This window comes from Oncorhynchus nerka, linkage group LG18, assembly GCF_034236695.1.
Source record: "Oncorhynchus nerka isolate Pitt River linkage group LG18, Oner_Uvic_2.0, whole genome shotgun sequence".
Lineage (NCBI taxonomy): Eukaryota > Metazoa > Chordata > Actinopteri > Salmoniformes > Salmonidae > Oncorhynchus > Oncorhynchus nerka.
The window spans coordinates 44,513,945-44,531,592 of NC_088413.1; the positions used below are offsets into that span (position 1 = coordinate 44,513,945).

Here is a 17,648-nt window from a genome sequence, read left to right on the forward strand (position 1 = left end):
TATATTTTACATTTCCCATCAATTCCCATTATTAAAGTGGCTGGAGTTGAGTCAGTGTGTTGGCAGCAGCCACTCAATGTTAGTGGTGGCTGTTTAACAGTCTGTTGGCCTTGATAGAAGCTGTTTTTCAGTCTCTCGGTCCCAGCTTTGATGCACCTGTACTGACCTCGCCTTCTGGATGATAGCGGGGTGAACAGGCAGTGGCTCGGGTGGTTGTTGTCCTTGATGATCTTTATGGCCTTCCTGTGACATCGGGTGGTGTAGGTGTCCTGGAGGGCAGGTTATTTTCCTGACACCACACTCCGAGGGCCCTCACTGTAGGCCGTCTCGTCATTGTTGGTAATCAAGCCTACCACTGTTGTGTCGTCCGCAAACTTGATGATTGAGTTGGAGGCGTGCGTGGCCACGCAGTCGTGGGTGAACAGGGAGTACAGGAGAGGGCTCAGAACGCACCCTTGTGGGGCCCCAGTGTTGAGGATCAGCGGGGTGGAGATGTTGTTGCCTACCCTCACCACCTGGGGGCGGCCCGTCAGGAAGTCCTGCACCCAGTTGCACAGGGCGGGGTCGAGACCCAGGGTCTTGAGCTTGATGACGAGCTTTGGAGGGTACTATGGTGTTGAATGCCGAGCTGTAGTCGATGAACAGCATTCTCACATAGGTATTCCTCTTGTCCAGATGGGTTAGGGCAGTGTGGTTGAGATTGCATCGTCCGTGGACCTATTTGGGCGGTAAGCAAATTGGAGTGGGTCTAGGGTGTCAGGTAGGGTGGAGGTGATATGGTCCTTGACTAGTCTCTCAAAGCACTTCATGATGACGGAAGTGAGTGCTACGGGGCGGTAGTCGTTTAGCTCAGTTACCTTAGCTTTCTTGGGAACAGGAACAATGGTGGCCCTCTTGAAGCATGTGGGAACAGCAGACTGGTATAGGGATTGATTGAATATGTCCGTAAACACACCGGCCAGCTGGTCTGCGCATGCTCTGAGGGCGCGGCTGGGGATGCCGTCTAGGCCTGCAGCCTTGCGAGGGTTAACACGTTTAAATGTTTTACTCACCTCGGCTGCAGTGAAGGAGAGTCCGCATGTTTTCGCTGCTGTATTGTCCTCAAAGCGGGCAAAAAAGTTATTTAGTCTGCCTGGGAGCAAGACATCCTGGTCGGTGACTGGGCTGGTTTTCTTCTTGTTGTCCGTGATTGACTGTAGACCCTGCCACATACCTCTTGTGTCTGAGCCGTTGAATTGAGATTCTACTTTGTCTCTATACTGACGCTTAGCTTTTTTGATAGCCTTGCGGAGGGAATATCTGCACTGTTTGTATTCGGTCATGTTACCAGTCACCTTGCCCTGATTAAAAGCAGTGGTTCGCGCTTTCAGTTTCACACGAATGCTGCCATCAATCCACGGTTTCTGGTTAGGGAATGTTTTAATTGTTGCTATGGGAACGACATCTTCAACGCATGTTCTAATGAACTCACACACCGAATCAGCGTATTCGTCAATGTTGTTATCTGACGCAATATGAAACATATCCCAGTCCACGTGATGGAAGCAGTCTTGGAGTGTGGAATCAGCTTGGTCGGACCAGCGTTGGACAGACCTCAGCGTGGGAGCTTCTTGTTTTAGTTTCTGTCTGTAGGCAGGGATCAGCAAAATATATCACATATCTATTCGATGATAAGTCACTCGTGGCAGTTTGGTTTCTCCTCTGTTCAAAATGGAAAAATGCATGCAGCTGGAGATTACGCAATAGTTTCGACGGAGGACACCGAGCGGACACCTGGTAAATGTATTCTCTTATGGTAAATTTTCCAATGATATGCCTACAAATACGTCACAATGCTGCAAACACCTTGGGGAAACGACAGAAAGTGTAGGCTCATTCCTTGCGCATTCACAGCCATATAAGGAGACATTGGAACACAGCGCCTCAAAAATCTGGCTCACTTCCTGTATGAAATTTCATCTTGGTTTCACCTGTAGCATTAGTTCTGTGGCACTCACAGACAATATCTTTGCAGTTTTGGAAACGTCAGTGTTTTCTTTCCAAAGCTGTCAATTATATGCATAGTCAAGCATCTTTTCGTGACAAAATATCTTGTTTAAAACGGGAACGTTTTTCATCCAAAAATGAAATACTGCCCCCAGAGGTTCAAGAGGTTAACCAAGCATTGCATCTGCACAGTTCTTCCAGTAAATGTGTTTTTGTGACATTTTCAGTGTAAATTGTTCAAAGTAGTCATTGTGCATAGAGTTGGAAATCAATGGTTTTTGTTTGGCATACAATTTAAAGTGAAACATCTGAATCCGCATAATTCCGTTACTGTGGAATGGTCCTACTCCAGCTACTTCTGGAATGTTCTGTGACGCCATACAAGGTTTACCTGTTGTGTAGGTGTAAAAGCAGGGGAAAATGTCTGTCTCTCCCCCTCTCTCTTGCCTGCTTGTTTTTCCGACAAATAAAATAAATAGGACAAGTTGTGTTTTCTGTGACCCAACTGTGCTCAGAGGCCTCTTCAATCTAGCAACCTTCGGTTACTGGCCCAATGCTTTAACCACTAGGCTACCTGCCACCCCTACTTCCCTCTGGTACAGAAAGACAGAAGCCTTTGACTGGGAGAACAGTGTGTTGTGAATGGACATTATAATCATTAGTAAATTGGTTACAGTAGTAAAGTTGAGCTGGGGGCTAAGACTCAGGTCTGGTCTGGGCCTCACTATTGCCTGTCTGTCCATGTCCCTACTAGCTCTCAAACTAACACAGTGTGTTATCATGGTAGTATCCTAGCAGAACTGAGCCCCTTTCTAACTGTCTGGGCCTCCCCACCCCCCCTGTCTCTTGTGTGTGTCTTGCAGTCCTGTTTGGCGGCGGCGGAGGGCAGCACAGTCCCCTGAAGCGTTCGGTGTCCCTTACCCCCCCGATGAGTGATGGCTCCTTGGCCGGTTCCTCCTCCTTGGGTTTGGGTCATGGCTGGCTCTCCCAGGAGGACCTGCGCGGGCCCCGGGGAGGAGGAGGGCTGGGGCTGGCCCCCACCGACCCCCACCACGCACCCCTCTCCCCCCAGAGCAGCGTAGCGTCTTCAGGTAGTGGCGGCAGCGAGCACCTGGAGGACGCAGGTCTAGGAGGAGGAGGATGCTGTGGAGGAAGCTTGTACCGCAGGAGAACATTTCATAAGGAGGGCAGCGGCATGGGGGGTGAGTTCAGTACTCCACCGCTCTCATGCGTAGCGGACAGGGTAGCATGGAGGAGGAAGCCATGGGGGCTAGGGGGGTAGAGGGTGTTCAAGACAGGATGTCCCTCATCAACTGTTTTTGAGTTGACCGCGTCTGGCCCCCAAATGTGTTTGATAGTTCGTTAGATATTTAGTGTAGTGATCCAGTCATTGATTAAAAATTCCACTTCTATCAATGTCAGTTGAAACAGAGATTTGTGTCCTGGTCTGAGACGGTTAAAGTGTTTTCTAGAATGTCCTCTCCAGCAGTTGTGGTCGGTGCTGTTTAAGATTAAGGAGGACGTTAATTATTGGATGACTGTCATTCATATTCCATTCACCCAGCTCAATGAAACATCGATAGGTTTATACTACTAAACTCAGCAAAAAAAAGAAATGTCCTCTCACTGTCAACTGTGTTTATTTTCAGCAAACTTAACATGTGTAAATATTTGTATGAACACATCCAACAACAGACATAAACAGAACAAGTTCCACAGACATGTGACTAACAGAAATGGAATAATGTGTCCCTGAACAAAGCGGGTGTCAAAATCAAAGTAACTGTATCTGGTGTCAGTATCTGGTGTGGCCACCAGCTGCATTAAGTATTGCAGTGCATCTCCTCCTCATGGACTGCACCAGATTTGCCAGTTCTTGCTGTGAGATGTTACCCCACTCTTCCACCAAGGCACCTGCAAGTTCCCGGACATTTTGGGGGGGAATGGCCCTAGCCCTCACCGTCCGATCCAACAGGTCCCAGACGTGCTCAATGGGATTGAAATCCAGGCTCTTCGCTGACTGGCAGAACAATGATATTCCGGTCTTGCAAGAAATCGAGCACAGAACGAGCAGTATGGCTGGTGGCATTGTCATGCTGGAGGGTCATGTCAGGATGAGCCTGCAGGAAGGGTACCACATGAGGGAGCAGGATGTCTTCCCTGTAAGGCACAGCGTTGAGATTGCCTGCAACAACAACAAGCTCAGTCCGATGATGCTGTGACACACCGCCCCAGACCATGACGGACCGGATCGATCCTGCTCCAGAGTACAGGCCTCGGTGTAACGCTCATTCCCTCAACGATAAACGCAAATCTGACCATCACCCCTGGTGAGACAAAACCGTGACTCGTCAGTGAAGAGCACTTTTTGCCATTCCTGTCTGGTCCTGCAATGGTGGGTTTCTGCCCATAGGCGACGTTGTTACCGGTGATGTCTGGTGAGGACCTGCCCTACAACAGGCCTACAACCCCTCAGTCCAGCCTCTCTCGGCCTATGATGGACAGTCTGAGCACTGATGGAGGGATTGGGCGTTCCTGGTGTAACTCGGGCAGTTGTTGTTGCCATCCTGTACCTGTCCCGCAGGTGTGATGCTCGGATGTACCGATCCTGTGCAGGTGTTGTTACACATGGTCTGTCACTGCGAGGCCGATCAGCTGTCCGTCCTGTCTCCCTGTAGCGCTGTCTTGGGCATCTCACAGTACGGACATTGCAATTTATTGCCCTGGCCACATCTGCAGTCCTAATGCTTCCTTGCAGCATGCCTAAAGCACGTTCACACAGATGAGCAGGGACCCTGGGAATCTTTCTTTTGTTGTTTTTCATAGTCAGTAGAAAGGCATCTTTAGTGTCCTAAGTTTTCATAACTGTGACCTTAATTGCCTACCGTCTGTAAGCCTTAGTCTTAACGACTGTTCCACAAGTGCATGTTCATCAATTGTTTATGGTTCATTGAACAAGCATGGGAAACAGTGTTTAAAACCTTTACAATGAAGACCTGTGAAGTTATTTGGATTTTTACCAATTATCTTTGAAAGACAGGGTCCTGAAAAAGGAACATTTCTTTTTTTTACTGAGTTTACATGATACCTGAATTTGCCCTGTACCCATCATGAGGTTGCTACAACCTGGCCTGCACATGAAAGTTTATAATGTAGTTGCACAGGTTTGAGAGACACATTGTAGGAATCAAGGTAACAGACACATTCAATACCAGATTCAATACTGCCTTGCACACTCTTGCCTGCATCTGATCTGGTGTGCAATCATTAGTCCAAACAGTTTCAGTTCCGTTTTGCAACTTAAACAAGAGTTTCTGGTATTGGACAAATTCAGATAGGGCCCTGCCCATTTTCTTCCGTTTGCTCCCGTGTTAAGAAATGTTTTGCAACAGAATTAGCCGAATGAATACACCCCTGATCACCGGCGCACACACAGTTCACAGCGAGGCTAAATAGAGGGGGTACCGGTACAGAGTCAATGTGTGGGGGAACTGGCTAGTCGAGGTAATTTAGGTAATATGTACAGTAGGTAGAGGTAAAGTGACAATGCATAGATGATAAACAAGGAGTAGCAGCAGCGTAAAAATGGGGGTGAGGGGGACAATGCAAATAGTCCAGGTAGCCATTAATTTAGCTGTTGGTTAGCTGTTCAGGAGTCTTATGGCTTGGGGGTAGAAGCTGTTAAGAGCCTTTTGGACCTAGACTTGGCGCTCCGGTACCGCTTGCTGTGCGGTAGCAGAGAGAACAGTCTGACTAGGGTGGCTGGAGTCTTTGGCAATTTTTTGGGGCCTTCCTCTGACACCACCTGGTATAGAGGTCCTGGATTGCGGGAAGCTTGGCCGTATGCACTACACTCGGGTCATCCTTTCCTGTAGTCCACAATCATCTTTGTTGTCTTGATCACGTTGAGGGAGAGGTTGTTATCCTGCCACCACACTGCCAGGTCTCTGACCTCCCTATAGGCTGTCTCATCGTTGTCAGTGATCAGGCCTACCACTGTTGTGTCGTCGGCAAACTTAATGATGGTGTTGGAGTCATGCTTGGCCATGCAGTCATGGGTGATCAGGGAGTATACGAGGGGACTGAGCACGCACCCCCTAATCTATGGATTACACATGACTGAGAATACAGATATTAATCTGTTGGTCACAGATACCTTAAAAAAAAGGTAGGCCCCGTGGATCAGAAAACCAGTCAGTATCTGTCTGGTGTGACCACCATTTGCCTCATGCAGCGTGACAAATTTCCATCACGTAGAGTTGATTAGGCTGTTGATTTTGGCCTGTGTAATGTTGCCCACTCCTCAATGGCTATGCAAAGTTGCTGAATTTTGGCGGGAACTGTAACACGCTGTCGTATACGTAGATCCAGAACATCCCATACATGCTCAATGGGTGACATGTCTAGTGAGGCCATGGAAGAACTGGGAAATGTTCAGCTTCCAAGCCATGGGACTGTGCATTATCATGCTGAAACATGAGGTGATTGCAGTGGATGAATGGCACGACAATAGACCTCAGGATCTCATCACGGTATCTCTGTGCATTGAAATTGCAATCGATGAAATGCAATTGTGTTTGTTGTCCGTAGCTTATCCCTTTCCATACCATAACCCCACTGCCACCATGGGGCACTCTGTTCACAACGTTGACATCAGGAAACCGTTCGCCCATACGACACAATACACGTGGTCTGCAGTTGTGAGGCTGGTTGGACGTACTGCCAAATTCTCTAAAACAGTTGGAGGCGGCTTATGGTAGAGAAATTAACATTTAAATTATCTGGCAACCGCTCTGGTGGACATTTCTCTAGCTCCCTTAACTTATGTGGCATTGTGTGACAAAGCTACACATTTGAGTGGCCGTTTATTGTCCCCAGCACAAGGTGCACCTCTGTAATGATCATGCTGTTTAATCAGCTTCTTGATATGCCACACATGTCAGTGGATGGATTATCTAGTCAAAGGAGAAATGCTCACTAACAGGGATATAAACACATTTGTGCACAAAATTTGAAAGAAATAAGCTTTGTGCATATGGAACATTTCTGAGATTTTTTATTTCAGCTCATGAAACATGGGACTAACACTTTACATGTTGCATTCATATTTCTGTTCAGTGTAGATTGCTATTTATCAATAATGTTTTGTTGTTGCATTTAACTTCTTGTGTCGAGCAATCCCGTATCCGGGAGCGTAATCATAGCCTCAAAGCTCATTACCATAACGCAACGTTAACTATTCATGAAAATCGCACATGAAATGAAAGAAATATATTCACTCACAAGCTTAGCCTGTCATCTCAGATTTTCAAAATATGCTTTTCAACCATAGCTACACAAGCATTTGTGTAAGAGTATTGATAGCTAGCATAGCATTAAGCCTAGCATTCAGCAGGCAACATTTTCACAAAAACAAGAAAAGCATTCAAATAAAATCATTTACCTTTGAAGAACTTCGGATGTTTTCAATGAGGAGACTCAGTTAGATAGCAAATGTTCAGTTTTTCCAAAAATATTATTTGTGTAGGAGAAATCGTTCCGTTTTGTTCATCACGTTTGGCTAAGAAAAACCCGAAAATTCAGTCATTACAACGCCAAACTTTTTTCCAAATTAACTCCATAATATCGACAGAAACATGGCAAACGTTGTTTAGAATCAATCCTCAAGGTGTTTTTCACATATCTATTCGATGATAAATCATTCGTGGCAGTTGGGTTTCTCCTCAGTAGCAAACGGAAAAGTACTGCAGCTGGAGATTGCGCAATAATTGCGACGGAGGACACCAAGCGACCACCTGGTAAATGTAGTGTCTTATGGTCAATCTACCAATGATATGCCTACAAATACGTCACAATGCTGCATACACTTTGGGGAAATTACAGAAAGTGTAAGCTCATTCGTGAGCCATTCACAGCCATATAAGGAGTCATTGGAACACAGCGCCTTCAAAATCTGGGGCACTTCCTGTTTGAAATGTCATCTTGGTTTCGCCTGTAGCATCAGTTCTGTGGCACTCACAGACAATATCTTTACAGTTTTGGAAACTTTAGAGTGTTTTCTGTCAATAAGCTGTCAATTATATGCATATTCTATTTTCTGGTCCTGAAACCGTTTACTTTGGGAACGTTAGTTTTCAAAAAAAATTAAAATAAAAGACCCCTAGATTCAACAAGTTAAGTAAGCAGGTCACTGACAAACAGGTCACTGACCATCTCGAATCCCACCGTACCTTCTCCGCTGTGCAATCTGGTTTCCGAGCCGGTCACGGGTGCACCTCAGCCACACTCAAGGTACTAAACGATATCATAACCGCCATCGATAAAAGACAGTACTGTGCAGCCGTCTTCATCGACCTTGCCAAGGCTTTCGACTCTGTCAATCACCATATTCTTATCGGCAGACTCAATAGCCTCGGTTTCTCGGATGACTGCCTTGCCTGGTTCACCAATTACTTTGCAGACAGAGTTCAGTGTGTCAAATCGGAGGGCATGCTGTCCGGTCCTCTGGCAGTCTCTATGGGGGTGCCACAGGGTTCAATTCTCGGGCCGACTCTTTTCTCTGTATATATCAATGATGTTGCTCTTGCTGCGGGCGATTCCCTGATCCACCTCTACGCAGACGACACCATTCTATATACTTTCGGCCCGTCATTGGACACTGTGCTATCTAACCTCCAAACGAGCTTCAATGCCATACAGCACTCCTTCCGTGGCCTCCAACTGCTCTTAAACGCTAGTAAAACCAAATGCATGCTTTTCAACCGATCGCTGCCTGCACCCGCATGCCCGACTAGCATCACCACCCTGGATGGTTCTGACCTTGAATATGTGGACATTTATAAGTACCTAGGTGTCTGGCTAGACTGCAAAGTCTCCTTCCAGACTCATATCAAACATCTCCAATCGAAAATCAAATCAAGAGTCGGCTTTCTATTCCGCAACAAAGCCTCCTTCACTCACGCCGCCAAGCTTACCCTAGTAAAACTGACTATCCTACCGATCCTCGACTTCTGCGATGTCATCTACAAAATGGCTTCCAACACTCTACTCAGACTGCATCCAGTTTGCTATCACAGTGCCATCCGTTTTGTCACTAAAGCACCATATACCACCCACCACTGCGACTTGTATGCTCTAGTCGGCTGGCCCTCGCTACATATTCGTCGCCAGACCCACTGGCTCCAGGGCATCTACAAGTCCATGCTAGGTAAAGCTCCGCCTTATCTCAGTTCACTGGTCATGATGGCAACACCCATCCGTAGCACGCGCTCCAGCAGGTGTATCTCACTGATCATCCCTAAAGCCAACACCTCATTTGGCCGCCTTTCGTTCCAGTACTCTGCTGCCTGTGACTGGAACGAACTGCAAAAATCGCTGAAGTTGGAGACTTTTATCTCCCTCACCAACTTCAAACATCAGCTATCTGAGCAGCTAACCGATCGCTGCAGCTGTACATAGTCTATTGGTAAATAGCCCACCCATTTTCACCTACCTCATTCCCATACTGTTTTTATACTGTTTTTATTCATTTACTTTTCTGCTCTTTTGCACACCAATATCTCTACCTGTACATGACCATCTGATCATTTATCACTCCAGTGTTAATCTACAAAATTGTAATTATTCACCTACCTCCTCATGCCTTTTGCACACATTGTATATAGACTCCCCCTTTTTTTTCTACTGTGTTATTGACTTGTTAATTGTTTACTCCATGTGTAACTCTGTGTTGTCTGTTCACATTGCTATGCTTTATCTTGGCCAGGTCGCAGTTGCAAATGAGAACTTGTTCTCAACTCGCCTACCTGGTTAAATAAAGGTGAAATAAATAAAAATAAATAAAAAAAGCGCAACAATTAATTGAAAGCTTTGGCCTGCTTATATAAAGTGGGTACTACTTGTTTGCTGAAATGGATGCAAGAGTAAAGTTCATAACATGGCTCGATCACTTTCACGAGGTGCGGAATCACCCTATTCTCATTTCAGATACAAAAATATATAAACATAGCCTACATAGCCTGCTCTTGTAATTTCTTTAGACCGGTCAGAAGGGTTGCTTGAATGTAGAGGGGAGACGTTGTTGTGTTGTTTCTTTGCGTTTCTGTCTTGCTCTTGTATACTGGGGTGACGTCGGCGTAAATGTGTCAACATACACGGAGTGTTCAAAATCTCTTTCCAGGACATAACTTTCACCTGCATTCTGTATTGATGTCGCTTGTTAAATCCATCCAGGAGACCGGTTAAAGAAGGAATTGCCTTGAGACTATTATCATTCAGAGTATGAATGGGCAAGACAAAAGACTTGTCTTTTGAAAGGGGGATTTACATTTTAGTTATTTAGCTTATCCAGAGCGACTTGCAGTAATGAGTGGATACATTTTTGTACTTGGTAGTAGGTGCGCACCGGTTTGAGTGTGTCAAGAACTGCAATGCTGCTGGGGTTTTCACGCTCAACAGTTTCCCGTGTGAATCAAGAATGGTCCACCACCCAAAGGACATCCAGCCAACTTGACACAACTGTGGGAAGCAATGGAGTCAACATGGGCCAGCGTCCCTGTGGAACACTTTCAACACCTTGTGGAGTGCATGGCTGTTCTGAGGGCAAGGGGCAACTCAATTTTAGGAAGTTGTTCCTAATGTTTTGTACAGGTGTTGGCAACTGCAAAAATAATTCTCGTTGAGCGTGGCGACATACTGTTAACGTATGTCGCCACTCTCACAACTCTCATCGAATTCTGTTTTATCAAACCCACCAATCGCCATTGGACAGAACTAAGTTCCCTGCTGCACCTCACAAATGGACAGTTTGAAATGTGCCAATTCAGATTTGAACTTTGATTACAACGTGAGCATTGGCTCTAGTTGTTTTAATGGAATATTCTGAAGAAAAAAAATTCAGTTCAGATTTACTCAACAACCATAGGCCTACAATGCAGCGTAGGCATAGCCTATAGACCTAGTGTTTTTCATTTTGTTCCTTTTTTAAAATGTATTCATTCGGGTTCACAGTGCAGACTGAACCAAGGTCCCCATACCTAACGGTTCGGTACGAATACTGTACCTGGTGACTTCTGGGCCAAGTATTGATTGGTTGATTTGGTTGGCCCCCGCATCTTGTCTGTGCAAGCACTTGAGTGAATGGGGCAATAGGAAACAAGACCCCCGTTGCTTGGTATTTTAAGTTGTTATGCGCCACCACCGCTCATGTTAAGGGCTCCAATATGGCTTGACTAGCGACGACAGAGTACTGTCAGGACAGGAGCGTACATGCTCTTATCGGTCTCTGGTGTTTCCTATATAGGGTGGCTTTCTATAAGACCCTGTTGCATGCGCAGTCTCAGGACACAGATACAGTGACATCTGGTTCCTAGTGTACCCCGTATAACCTTGAACCATTACCAATATGCACAAGTTTGCATAAGCAGTCCTAAGCATCTGGGCTCCTATACAGACTGTATCTCTGACTAGGAGTGCCGATCTAATCCATATACTCTTATTCATTACAGTCTAAAAGGCAAAACTGCTCCTATATCAGCACTCCTACTCCGAAACTTTGTAAACACGAGCATGAATGGTACAACCAGCTAACAGTGGAGGTTTCTGGTATTGTTTGCCTTTGCTTGGGGTCAATGTTTTTGCCCTTTTCTAGTAGAAAGAAAGGCCATTTTAGGCTTTGTTTAGAGCCTGGTGTTTGCATCTAAGTGTGACGTACACCGTTAAAGTACTGTGTTACCAATACATTATGCTGTGACAATGAAATGTGATTTAAAGCAGTAAAATAAAATACTTCTAAGGTAATTGACATTCACACTCACCACATAACATACAAAGCAAACGATAGAACCAAAACTCCTTAGCTAGCGACCGACATCTGAGGAGAAAGGACACTCATATCAGTGTCGTTACATTGACTTACTACAGCTGTGCCTAAGACATTTGTCTGATGTGTGTGCCTACAGATGTGCCGGCCTGGCTGAAAAGCCTCCGTCTCCACAAGTATGCGGCTCTATTCTCCACCATGACGTACGACGAGATGATGTCACTGACCGAACAACAGCTGGAATCACAGGTCAGTAGCAACAAGGAATACCTAAGGAAACTTACTAGGAGCATAAAGGCAATTTTAAGGAATTGTTACGGTAGTGAAAGTGTCTCCAGTTTCTAGTACTGTACTTTTGTCGTCTTCCTCAAAGAGCTGATAGACAAGAACCGGTATTGTAAGAGTTGTAACAGGATATTATAAAGGCTCATTCATGCTTATAACAAGTTATAAAGTAGTATTCTTTTTTTAATGGGAGGCTTTAAGTAAAGTGATTCAGAAATGTTCAGTTGAACACGTTGATTAATTAATCATTATGTATTTCTTTAACTTGTCGTTGGTGTGTGTTTGTGGTGAAGGAATGTTGAAAGAGTGAAATTATATTCATTTTCTGCAGAATGTCACCAAAGGGGCGCGCCACAAGATAGTCATCAGCATCCACAAACTGAAGGAGCGCCAGAACATGCTGCGCTGCCTAGAGAAGGTCAGTGGTGCAAGCTGTCAACTTCTTAGGTTGAGTAAGTTGTCACGAAGCTTCTACAATGTTTTGCTAAGTGAGGCCCAATCCCAAATCAACCCCTGAAACCTTCTCCCTATGCACTTATTGAAATCTAAGAACATTTGATAGGTATAAGTAATATGGTTAAGTGAGCAATATTACCATATTGCTTACACATGTCAAATCCTCTCAGATCTGTGACAGTCAGGGTCAATTTGGGATTGGGCCTGAGTGAAATAGGCAGACAATTGGGGTCAGCGTTTCACTTCCTGTCTAAAGGATCGGTCAACTGAAGTTTGAGCAGTTGCTCTTTTTTTCTTTTTCCTCTCTTCGTCTGTGCTGAGTGGAAAAGACTTAACAGGTAAAAACAATACAGTATGTCTGAAAACCTGACTAGCTGTCTAGTCATGAGGAAGAGGGCCAAGTGAGAGACCTTGGATCCTTCCATTTCTCTTCGAGAGGGAGGTAAAATAATTGAGGAAACGAGGCTGGAGGAAGCAAAGATTACACTGCTAGTAATGTTTTTAGACACAGCCACGGTAGCTCTTCATTTGATGGCTTGCTCACCTGTCAGTTATTTTAGATCAGTACAGATGAAGAGGACACAGGTAGAGAAAATACACTTTTTCGACTAGAGAGAGTCCACTTATCCAGGATTAACTTCCGGCGCCGACAGAGATGGCCGCCTCGCTTCGCGTTCCTAGGAAACTATGCAGTTTTTTGTTTTTTTACGTGTTATTTCTTACATTGGTACCCCAGGTCATCTTAGGTTTCATTACATACAGTCGAGAAGAACTACTGAATATAAGAGCAGCGTCAACTCACCATCAGTACGACCAAGAATATGACTTTCCCGGAGCGGATCCTGTGTTCTGCCTTCCACCCAGGACAACTGACTGGATCCCAACCTGCGACCCAAAACAACGACGTCGTAAAAGAGGCAAACGAAGCGGTCTTCTGGTCATGCTCCGGAGACGGGCACATCGTGCGCCACTCCCTAGCATACTACTCGCCAATGTCCAGTCTCTTGACAACAAGGTTGATGAAATCCGAGCAAGGGTAGCATTCCAGAGGGACATCAGGGACTGTAACGTTCTTTGCTTCACGGAAACATGGCTCACTCGAGAGACTCTATCGGAGTCGGTGCAGCCAGCTGGTTTCTCCACGCATCGCGCTGACAGAAACAAACATCTTTCTTGTAAGAAGAGGGGCGGGGGCGTATGCTTTATGGTTAACGAGACGTGGTGTGGTCACAACAACATACAGGAACTCAAAGTCCTTCTGTTCACCTGATTTAGAATTCCTCACAATCAAATGTCGACCGCATTATCTACCAAGGGAATTCTCTTCGATTATAATCACAGCCGTATATATTCCCCCCCAAGCAGACACATCGATGGCTCTGAACAAACTTTATTTGACTATTTGCAAACTGGAATCCATATATCCTGAGGCTGCATTCATTGTAGCTGGGGATTTTAACAAGGCTAATCTGAAAACAAGACTCCCTAAATTGTATCAGCATATCGATTGCGCAACCAGGGCTGGCAAAACCTTGGATCATTGCTATTCTAACTTCCGCGACGCATATAAGGCCCTCTCCCGCCCTCCTTTCAGAAAAGCTGACCACGACTCCATTTTGTTGCTCCCTGCCTACAGACAAAAGCTAAAACAAGAAGCTCCCACGCTGAGGTCTGTTCAACGCTGGTCCGACCAATCTGATTCCACGCTCCAAGACTGCTTCCATCACGTGGACTGGGATATGTTTCGTATTGCGTCAAACAACAACATTGACGAATACGCTGATTCGGTGAGCGAGTTCATTAGAACGTGCGTTGAAGATGTCGTTCCCACAGCAACGATTAAAACATTCCCAAACCAGAAACCGTGGATTGATGGCAGCATTCGCGTGAAACTGAAAGCGCGAACCACTGCTTTTAATCAGGGCAAGGTGACCGGAAACATGACCGAATACAAACAGTGTAGCTATTCCCTCCGCAAGGCAATCAAACAAGCTAAGCGTCAGTATAGAGACAAAGTAGAATCGCAATTCAACGGCTCAGACACAAGAGGTATGTGGCAGGGTCTACAGTCAATCACGGATTACAAAAAGAAAACCAGCCCAGTCACGGACCAGGATGCCTTGCTCCCAGGCAGACTAAATAACTTTTTTGCCCGCTTTGAGGACAATACAGTGCCACTGACACGGCCCGCAACCAAAACATTTAAAAGTGTTAACCCTCGCAGGGCTGCAGGCCCAGACGGCATCCCCAGCCGCGCCCTCAGAGCATGTGCAGACCAGCTGGCTGGTGTGTTTACGGACATATTCAATCAATCCCTATCCGTCTGCTGTTCCCACATGCTTCAAGAGGGCCACCATTGTTCCTGTTCCCAAGAAAGCTAAGGTAACTGAGCTAAACGACTACCGCCCCGTAGCACTCACTTTGAGAGATTAGTCAAGGACCATATCACCTCCACCCTACCTGACACCCTAGACCCACTCCAATTTGCTTACCGCCCAAATAGGTCCACAGACGATGCAATCTCAACCACACTGCCCTAACCCATCTGGACAAGAGGAATACCTATGTGAGAATGCTGTTCATCGACTACAGCTCAGCATTTAACACCATAGTTCCCTCTCCTCGTCATCAAGCTCGAGACCCTGGGTCTCGACCCCGCCCTGTGCAACTGGGTACTGGACTTCCTGACGGGCCGCCCCCAGGTGGTGAGGGTAGGTAACAACATCTCCACCCCGCTGATCCTCAACAGTGGGGCCCCACAAGGGTGTGTTCTGAGCCCTCTCCTGTACTCCCTGTTCACCCACGACTGCGTGGCCACGCACGCCTCCAACTCAATCATCAAGTTTGCGGACGACACAACAGTGGTAGGCTTGATTACCAACAACGACGAGACGGCCTACAGGGAGGAGGTGAGGGCCCTCGGAGTGTGGTGTCAGGAAAATAACCTCACACTCAACGTCAACAAAACTAAGGAGATGATTGTGGACTTCAGGAAACAGCAGAGGGAACACCACCCTATCCACATCGATGAACAGTAGTGGAGAGGGTAGTAAGTTTTAAGTTCCTCGGCGTACACATCACAGACTAACTGAATTGGTCCACCCACACAGACAGCATCGTGAAAAAGCCAAGCAGTGCCTCTTCAACCTCAGGAGGCTGAAGAAATTTGGCTTGTCACCAAAAGCACTCACAAACTTCTACAGATGCACAATCAAGAGCATCCTGTCCGGCTTATCACCGCCTGGTACGGCACCTGCTCCGCCCACAACCGTAAGGCTCTCCAGAGGGTAGTGAGGTCTGCACAACGCATCACCGGGGGCAAACTACCTGCCCTCCAGGACACCTACACCACCTGATGTCACAGGAAGGCCATAAAGATAATCAAGGACAACAACCACCCGAGCCACTGCCTGTTCACCCCGCTATCATCCAGAAGGCGAGGTCAGTACAGGTGCATCAAAGCTGGGACCGAGAGACTGAAAAACAGCTTCTATCTCAAGGCCATCAGACTGTTAAACAGCCACCACTAACATTGAGTGGCTGCTGCCAACACACTGACACAACTCCAGCCACTTTAATAATGGGAATTGATGGGAATTGATGTAAAATATATCACTAGCCACTTTAAACAATGCTACTTAATATAATGTTTACATACCCTACATTATTTATCTCATATGTATACGTATATACTGTACTCTATATCATCTACTGCATCTTTATGTAATGCATGCATCACTAGCCACTTTAAACTATGCCACTTTGTTTACATACTCATCTCATATGTATATACTGTACTCGATATCATCTACTGCATCTTGCCTATGCCGCTCTGTACCATCACTCATTCATATATCTTTATGTACATATTCTTTATCCCTTTACACTTGTGTGTATAAGGTAGTAGTTTTGGAATTGTTAGCTAGATTACTCGTTGGTTATTGCTGCATTGTCGGAACTAGAAGCACAAGCATTTCGCTACACTCGCATTAACATCTGCTAACCATGTGTATGTGTCTAATAAAATTTCATTTGATTTGAGATGACGTCTGAGCCCTGTCTCTATAAGGGTCTCGGACAATGGCTGTCAAGGTCCCAGCGGGGTGTCTTCTCTTATAGGGCCTTCTAAATTCAAGCCTGACCTTTTCACCAGGGGCTCTTCATTCAAAAATGTGCTTCTGCGCTACATTTGTATGGTTTGGGGGTGAAACAAGACACCTGTTGCTTGGTATTTAAAGTTTTTATGCGCTTGCTTGCCACTCATGTTAAGGGCTCAGATATGGATTTGACTACCAGCAGCAGTACTGGACAGGGGACACAGAGGATGCATCCAAATGGCACCCTATTCCCTATAGTGAACTACTTTTGACCAGAGTCAAAATTTGTCAAAAGTAGTGCACTATATAGGGAATAGGATTTCATTTGGGATGCAAGCAGAACGGACAGGATAGTAAGTGAAATGTGTGTATTTTTGCTGATGAGGTCGGAGAGCGTTTCCTCCCTTTCATATCCAAAATATCCCGCCACCTGACAGCCGCTGTTGTAGAAAGGACTGACGGAGACTTCTAGAATGATCCTCCTCTGGGCTATGAGTATTTGTTTCCCTTACTGTAACGGTCCGGAAAATGTTTGGTACCATATGTCTCTTTGATGTTAAAGAAGCACCTTCATTATATCATATCGTTCCAAGATGGCATAGCAGTTCAGACGTCTTTTGTCCTCGTCTTGTCGTATCCCGTATATATATTTACAACTTTTTTCACATACCTTTTTATATATATTTTTATTTTCCATAAACTCATCTTCAAAACACTCTCCTGCAACCCGCCCCACCAATTTATATTTATAAAAAAAAAATAAAAAAATATTTACCTCAAATCTGTAATCTTCCATAGAAGCTAGCCAGAAGCTAGCAGGAAGCTAATCAGAAGCTAGTTAGCTTCTTTACTGGCTAATCGTTAGTATTCAGCTAACCACGGCTTGTGGTCATCAGCTATCCTTTAGCTCGAAAGTCTATTGCCAGTTTTGTATGGCGCGGCTCGGAACGGAACATACCGGACCTATTTTTCTCTCCATGTCCCTGGATTTCAAACGCTAACTC

General features: G+C 45.7%; 1 protein-coding gene across 2 annotated transcripts in view; it reads left to right on the forward strand.

The window, feature by feature from the left end:
- samd4a (sterile alpha motif domain containing 4A) overlaps positions 1–17,648 on the forward strand; it is a 103,768-nt gene that overhangs the window by 56,320 nt on the left and 29,800 nt on the right. The window contains exons 4-6 of one of the 2 annotated variants that reach the window (XM_029687464.2): positions 2,850–3,188; positions 11,946–12,055; positions 12,423–12,509. In XM_029687464.2, coding sequence (XP_029543324.1) covers positions 2,850–3,188; positions 11,946–12,055; positions 12,423–12,509 — 536 coding nt within the window. The remainder of the gene's footprint in view (positions 1–2,849; positions 3,189–11,945; positions 12,056–12,422; positions 12,510–17,648) is intronic. The other variant, XM_029687465.2, reaches the window with a different exon arrangement.